Genomic DNA, 8,040 nt, shown 5'->3' on the forward strand with positions numbered 1-8,040 from the left:
CCCCCATCTGGGTGATGGGGGAGCCTTCAACAACCTGGGGCGTTCCTCTTCCTACATCATCAAAGCACCAAGCTTAAGGTGAGCTGTGAGTTGCATGAAGGAAACCTTCCTTTTTCTACCTCTGATCTATGAAGAGCTTTTCCTTATCTCCTGTGGACGTCTGCCTGAGAAGTGTCTTCTCTGGGTTGGCTGGGCTGTGTTCCTTGAGGAAAGTTGGGACATCAAGTCCCAGGAGCACAGATGGGGCACACTGCATCCCTTCCCCCCAGTCTTCCCTGCCCTATGCTGGGCAGACTCTACACAACCCACCGGAGGCATGGGGTCACCGAGGCTTCTCCAAGGCTGTGGATCCCACACCAGCACCTGTCAGCCATGATGGCTCAGACCTTGTCCTTGGGGCTGTCCTTGGGACCCCCCCTACACACAGCTCAATCCACCTCCTTGCCTGGACTCCAGTGTACCCTCCATAGGACAAGATGAGTAGCCCCTCCTGGACCACTCAGCCTTGGTCTAGAGAAGGCAGCCAAGTGGCCAGTGGGGAGTGGAGCCCAGAAGGGATTCCCTGTGTTTTGTTCCCTGCCGTGTCCAGGCTGGTCCACAGTAGGTGTGTGCTCGATTCCCTAAATAGGTTGGGCCTTCAGTGTCTGTGAGCACGTGGGTGGGGGCTGGATATGTGTGGATGTAGGTATACAAACCTATGTGCATGTCCAGACCCTGGGTGGGGAGATCGAGGCTAAGGTCAAGATGGTGGAAAAGAAGCCACAGGTGTCAAGGGGAGAGCATGTGGCACAGGTTGTCCCTGAGTGATCTAATGACACCAGAAGCAGCAGAGTGGTCCTCTAAAGTTGTAGGAAAGCACAGGGCCTGGGTGCTTTCCAAGTTGTCACAATGTTACAGAATCAGGGTGGTGCCGGACAGAGGGCTTGGGAAAGGAGGCTGTGGTCCCCCCAGCGTGCCCCTCCTCCTTTCTTGGGGACCCTCTTCTCTCACACCTTGTGTATAGCTCCTGCTGGGGGCACTGGTGTCCTATGACTGACTTTTTATCTGTGACTGTAGCTGTCCACAATGCCAGCCCTGGGCAGCCTTTAGCACTCAAGGTCAGGTGAGAGAGGCACCAGGTGGCACTAGGACAGCCTCCTGTGAGGAGGTCCATCACAGGGGACACTGCAGCCCTGGGACACAGTGATATCCTAGCTTGGGTGTGCCGGCCATAGTCCCATCTGGTCAGGGACCAAACCTTCCAAATCTTTCAGTTCCTCCACCTCTAGAGCCACGTGCCCTCACCCCCACCCCCACCCCAAGGATTCCCACTTGGGCATCCTGCACTTTTTATTGAAGATGAACATAAATAAAAATAATGGGCATTTCAGGGGGAAATGGGGAACTATTTACAAATGTATAGTGTGGAAGGGGCTCCACCTGGCCCAGCCTGGGCAGGCTTAGAGGGTGGTGAGCATGGCTACGAGGACCAGCAGGAGCGCATGGGCGGCCAGGCAGGGGGCCGAGTTCCCACCAAGGCGCAGCTGGCCCTTGGGGTCTCGCTGCTGGCTGCCCGTCCTTCCCTGGAACTGTAGTTCGGGGATGATCTGGTGAATCCAGTTGTGGTGGGAAGTGACCCGGATGTAGACACCCGGGCGGTTGCGGCGGGCACAGCCTTCGCCCCAGCTGATCACCCCTGCCTGCACCCACGACTGGTCCACGAGGCACACTAGGGGTCCCCCTGAGTCTCCCTGTAGGGGAAGCAAAGATCCGATTAGAGCCCAGTACTGGACCCTGAGGCCCAAGACCAGTTATGCTTGGCACTCCGGCTCCTCGCCCCTTTCCGTGGCTCTGACTAGGGTTCCCAGGTCGCCTGCCTGTTCACCCAGTGGGGTAATAAAAAGTGCAGCTTCCTGGGCCCTACCCCAGACCCAAGGGCAGATTCCTAGGGTAGGGTGCACGAAGGGGCGTTTTCGAATCAAGCCTCCAGCCGTCGGGACACAGCCCACGTTCGCTGGGCCTAGAGGTCAGGACGGAGCCCCCTCGGCTGCTGCACCACTTTACCTTGCAAGCATCCTTCTTGCCCTCGGCAAAGCCCGCACAGAGCATGTCGTCCTTTATGGTTTTGAGCTGGAAGTCAGACTCAGCATCTTTGCTGTAGAGCAGGTTGCACTTGGGCGTGTCAATGATGGGCACAGCGAGTTTCTGGAGGATCCGCGGGTTGGGCAGCCGGTCTGGGGGGCGGGGGAGGCAGCCTGCAGCTTAGTGGACAGGCTTAAGCAGGACCCTGTGGCCCTGGGTTCTTCTGTTTGTCCCTCCCCGGATTTCTTCTGTGTTTAGACTTCCTCTCCTGCATTCCTTCTTTGACTACAAGACTGGGTTTTCTGTCTTGCTCTCTCTCCACAACTCTATACCTCTTCCTTCTAGGGCAGCTGCTCCTTTCCACCCTTCCCGTTTTGAATAAAAATCATGTGTTATTTATTTGTCTTTGTTTTTGTGGTACTGAGACTAGAACCCAGGACTTCATGCTTATGTGCTGTACCTCTTGAGCTACACCTTCCAGATCTTTGGGGATATTTTAATTTTGTTTTTGAGATAGGGTTTTGCTAACTTTGCCTGGATTGGCCTGGAACTTGAGCTTCTCCTGCCACCACCTCCCAAGTAGCTGGAATTACAGGCATGCACCACCACCTTGAGCAATTTTTATTTATTTATTTATTTTGCTGCAATATAGGGATTGAACCCAGAGCACTCAGGGTTTTGACCTGTTTTTGTTTTTCTAAGATAGTGTTTTGCTCTGGGTGCAGGTGGCCTGTAAAATCATAGCTACTTAGGAGGCCAAGATCAGGAGGATCTCCATTCCAGGCCAGCCCACTCAGGCAACTAGTCCTCCAGACCCCATCTCCAAAATAACTAGAGCAAAATGGACTGGAGGTGTGGCTCAAGTGGTAGAGTGCCTGCTCTGCAAATGTGAAATCCTGAGTTCAAACCCCAGTCACATTAAAAAAAAAAAAAAAAAGATAGGGTTTTGCTTTGTAGCCCAAGCTAACCTCATACTCAGTTCTCCTGCCTCAGTCTCTGGGGTGCCAAATACGCCCTGGACATTCTTGAGGCGTGTCCCTCTTTCTCCCCTGGCTCTGTCCCCTTACCTTGCTCACTGGGGCTACCCCAGCCAGTAACCCAGCAATTCATGCCTGTCTCAAAGATGACGGAGGGGTCAGGCACACACACGGGGAGGATGTAGTTGGTGAAGGTCACTGGTGCCTCTAGCTCCACCAAGGCCACATCAGCACTGGAGGCCATGCCCTGGTATAGGGGATTGCTCTCCACCCGCTTCACGCGGACATAGATGGCGTGTGGGCCCGGCTGTAGCAGCTGCCGTGCCCCCAGCAGGACTCGATACAGGGATGTTTCTGAGAGGCTGATGGAAGAGAGAGAGAGCTGGTATGGACAGCCCACTCCCATGGAGCAGGGGACTCCCAGCAGTTGGATTGTTCCTTTGGCCCACTAGTGTCTGACACCTCTCTTTGTACCGTATCTTCAAAAAAAGTCATCTCTAGGTGACTTCAATCTAGGTGATTGAGGTGTGGCTCAATTGGTAGAGCACCTGCCTAGCAAACGTGAGGCCCTAATTTCAAACCCCAGTACTGGAAGGAAAAAAAAAAAAATCTCCAGAAGATGTCCAGCAAGGTTAAGGATGTAGAGGGTGAAGACAGAGCTGCTGTTCTCCGGGACAGTAACAGTCCTACCTGAAAGGCCTACTGTGAGTGCTGAGGAGATGACCACCCACAGGGTACCGTGGGAGCCAGCTCTGTTGGGCAGGCCACCTACACTCAGAGCTTCTAAAAGAACTGCAGGGCTGCAGTGAGGAAAGAGGTGAGATGCTTGGGGACCCTGGAGGTCTGAGGCCATGTGGTTCATAACAGTGTGTGTACAGGGGGGCCAGCCCCTTGCTTGGGGATCATATAGGTGACCTTAGATGGGGTGAGGAAGAGGGAGACCTTCTCTACTCCGGATTTGAGGTGGGGAGGGTGGGGAGACGGGATAGCGCATGGTGTGTGTGGAGGGGTGATCGCTAGCATTTGGAGGGACAGGACTCTGGCTGGGTGACAGTGCTTCAGTGGCAGGTCAGCTGGTGGGACCTAGAAGTTAAGCCTGGGGAAGGAACTAAAGGAAGCGTCTGGCCACAACAAAGTTGCCAGGAAGTAGGCATCTGTGTAGAGGCCCAGGAGCTGCTGTGTTCGCTGTCCGTGGTGCTGAAGCAACTCAGTCTTGTCACCGCCCCCCCCAGGGTGGGGGCACGGGAGCCCAGGCCCACTCACTTGGTGAAGCAGTGCGCTGCAGTGAGAACCCACTGCTCCGTGATGAGGCTGCCTCCACAGAAGTGGCTTCCATTACGCTGGATGCTGACCTGCCAGGGCCACTCACCCTCCAGAGCATTCTGCCCGCCTACCATCCGGTTGAGCATCCTTGGGCGCCCACAGGCTGGGGAAGCACAGAGAGGCTCACTGCGGGTCAGTTGCGTGGCTCCGACTCCAACCCCAATCTCACACGGCAGCTTCTACTTTCTGCTCATCCCTGCCCTTCCTGGCCCCTGACTCACTCAGGCATAGAAATCAGAGGCCCAGGCATAGATTGGCCTGGCCCTATGAGCCTCAGTCCCCTCACTGGAACAGGGGGACAAAACCTGCCTCTCTGGGTCATGGGGGGGGGGTCATGGTAACTCATGGGAAAAGCCTGACCACAGGGCTCCTGGCAGGACAGCTGTAGGTAACCCAGAATGGGGAGTTTCAGCTGTGTCCTGGCAGTTCTCTAACAGGGTGTTCCCATGCTTCATGCTTTGATGCTTCCACTTTGCCTATCTTGCTGGCGGTGTGGTAGACTCTTCCACTTCTTTCTGGGCTCCGGTTCCACTAAGCCACACTCATCCCAACTTTGGGATTCCCTGGTGCTCTGTGCATTCCTTCTGGTCTTGTTGCATATGTGTGCATGTGTGTATGGGGGGGGGTGTCCCCAGCCTGTCCCCAGCACAGTCAAGCCTGCTTACCTCTTGGTGCTTTGGCCCCTCGAGCCCCTAGAAGTAAGAAAAAGGAGTTATCAGAGGCTGGACATGATTGTGCATACCTGTAATCCCAGCTACTCAGGAGACAGAGATCAGGAGGATCATGGTTCAAAGCCAGCTGGGCAAATAGTTCACAAGACCCTACCTTGAAAAAACCCATCACATACACAAAAAGGCTGGTGGAGTGCCTCAAGGTGTAGGCCCTGAGTTCAAATCCCAGCACCGCAAAAACAAAAAACAAAAAAAACCCCCAAAAAACAGAGGTCATCAGGCAACTGCTAAAGCCAAGATCTGTTCCTTCCCTCACCTACCTGCCAGACCAGAGCACCCCTTCCCCCGCCTCCTGCCTGCCTTAGAGATCACAAGTGTGGTGCCCCATAACTTGAGTTCCCCCGCTTGGAGTAGGATAGCTCCCTTTTAGTCCTCACAGTGGTCTCACCTTCCACACCACACCCCTGTCCTTGTTTGGATGCTTTGCGGGGGAGGTGGGGGGAGGCATCTAGCCTTGGAGCTGTGGGGTCTGCCCACTGCCCAGCAGCTGAGTGCTGGGTGACAGAGGCCCCAGGAGCTGTCTCCCCATGTCAGCAGTCTGGGGCTTTCTCACAGTGTGTTCCTGTCAGGGTCCCAGTCTGTACAGTCCTCAGTGCCACTGGGGGACAGGATTCCCAGCATGGGAGTGGACAATGACAGAGGAGCAGCTGTGGATAGAGCACCAGATGGGGCTGAGGCTGAGGGTAGGACTGATGGCTTCTCAAAGTGGGAGTGCCAAGCAAAAGTCCAAAGCAAGTGTGATGTCAGCCCAGGTGCACAGTGCAAAACAGGAAGTGTGCCAAGAACTTCCTGCTCACTAACTTGTGTTCACCAGGTTCTCTGCTACAATGCAAATGTGTAGCTGGGTGTGCTGGCTGAAGGCCTATAATCCCAGCTACTCTGGAGGCGGAGGCTGGCTAGCCTGGGTAAAATTAACAAAACCCTATCTCAGAAATAAGACACAAACAAAAGACTGGGGCGGGGCTTAAGTAGTAATCCCTAGCACGATTGAGAGAGGCCCTGGATTCAATCCCCAGTATATGGGAGGGTGGGGAGCAGAGTAGCATAGATGTCCCTGGAAGGGTCCTCCCTCATCTTGGTATCTTTCCATTTGATAGATTTCTAACCCTCTCAGTCCTTGCCCTTCCTATTAGCCTCCTCCACAGCCGGGCACCTATGGCTCAAGCATGTAATCCTAGCTACTCAGGAGACCAAGATCAGGAGGATAATGGTTCAAAACCAGCCAGGCAAATGGTTAGCAAGACCCTATCTCAAAAAAAGCCATTACAAAAAAGGGCTGGTGGAGTGGCTAAAGGTGTAGGCCCTGAGTTCAAACCCCCCTATCTCAAAAAAAGCCATTACAAAAAAGGGCTGGTGGAGTGGCTAAAGGTGTAGGCCCTGAGTTCAAACCCCAGTACTGCAAAAAAAAAAAAAAAAAAAGAAAAAGAAAGAAGGAGCCTCTTTCACACTCTGAAGCTCTGTCCTTCTGCTGGTCATCTCTTCTTACCTATAGGCCCAGGAGCTCCATGAAAGTCGAGTCTGCCTCTGGGGACCTGAGCTCAGGGAATGTGTGGAAGGGCAGAATTGTTTGTGGATGCTGCCCAGGAGAGCTGGGCTCTTCAGGATGAGTGTCTTGTCAGGGGCTGGATGACCACTGACAGCCAGGAGTGTCAGGCCCCCCACCCTGATGCTGCCACTGATGGTGGATGAGCCCTAAAGTACTAGGTGGGGCCAGCCAGAGGCCTGGTAGGGTGCTGGCCACCCCAGGCTGGTGTGAGCTTGTCTTCCAGAGATCCAGCCTTACAGGTGTTTCTGAGCCAAATGCTAGCTGCTGTTTCCACTTTGGCAATGACCTCAATTGCTCCACCCACTGGAGCAATCACAGTGTTCCACCTCTATGGAAATGAACTCTCAAAGAACGCTGTTATCCTTTCCAGTCACAGGAGGCCAGAAAGGGGAGGCCAGCTGGGAGAAGTTGGGGTCTCCCCACAGAGGTGTCCCCTGGTGCCCTCCGACAATGAGAATGAGGAAGCCTGGAGCCCTGGCTGGCCCATGGTCCGGAGTGACCCAGTCTGGCCCTGGGAGGTGACTTGAGGACAGGGAAGTGTGGTGGCTGCTGGGCTGGCCCCGCTCGCCCAGGAATGTAGGAGAGTTTCCCTGGCAAAGAAGGGCCCGCCTCATAGAGAGGGAGAGGCTTGGCAGGTGGGGCCCCTGGCTGGAACCTGCTGACCCAGGTCCAGGATTGGCAGATAACTTGATCCTCTGTTGTCAGGAGATGGGATCCTCTGCAACCTGCACCCCTTGCCCCCATCTCTCTGGAGCCTCTGGGGCTTTCAGGTTCAGGTGGCAGAACAAGCACTGTTCCCTTCCCTAGCTCAGCTGATCATCGCGTGGCCTAGTATTTGAAACCCAGCAGGCCAGAGTTCAAATCCTGCACACACGGAGGCTCTATGTCCTCATCTGGGAAACAGGGAGAGAGGCCACCAGGAGAGGAGGCAAGGAGCCCCAGCATAGTACAGAGTCCTGAGAAAGGTCGGGAGAGGCCACTGCCAGGGTACTGCCTAGAGAGCCTCTCAGCCCTGTACCCATGCCCCCATCTTGCCTTCCCATTTTAGGCCCCTCAGGTGGAATGTGTGGAACCTTCCCACCTGCCACGGAGTCCTCACCATTGTGGCAGGAAGGGGAGGCCTGTCCTGCAGCCCCAAGCCCTTCCAGGCTGGTGGGGGCTCCATCGGCGCTCCAAGCAGGGCAGAGCCCCCTCCCCCCACGAGGGAGATGGCGGACTTCCCTCCCGGCCCATTCCCAGACTCACCGAACCTCAGCAGCAGTAGCAGCAGCAGAGTGGGGGTCAGGGGCTGGTGCCGCATGTTCTCAGGCCTGGCAAGCCGGGGTCAGAGGTGGCTGGGAGCTCCTCGCTAGCGAGGTGCAGGCTCCATGAAGTGGGGTTTTATGCTGGAGCTGAGTGTGGA

The 8,040-nt window shown here is 55.2% G+C and overlaps 1 protein-coding gene across 1 annotated transcript; it reads right to left on the reverse strand.

Annotated features, from left to right (window-relative positions):
• Positions 1–1,302: 1,302 nt before the first annotated feature.
• Prss27 (serine protease 27) lies at positions 1,303–8,040 on the reverse strand. The gene is made up of 6 exons (XM_020183038.2): positions 7,884–8,040; positions 5,027–5,053; positions 4,302–4,464; positions 3,129–3,400; positions 2,044–2,213; positions 1,303–1,730 (listed from the first exon to the last, which is right to left on the reverse strand). Exons 1-6 carry the CDS (start codon positions 7,936–7,938, stop codon positions 1,440–1,442), a joined length of 978 nt encoding a protein of 325 aa, XP_020038627.2. The 5' UTR covers positions 7,939–8,040; the 3' UTR covers positions 1,303–1,439.

This window comes from Castor canadensis, chromosome 17, assembly GCF_047511655.1.
Source record: "Castor canadensis chromosome 17, mCasCan1.hap1v2, whole genome shotgun sequence".
Lineage (NCBI taxonomy): Eukaryota > Metazoa > Chordata > Mammalia > Rodentia > Castoridae > Castor > Castor canadensis.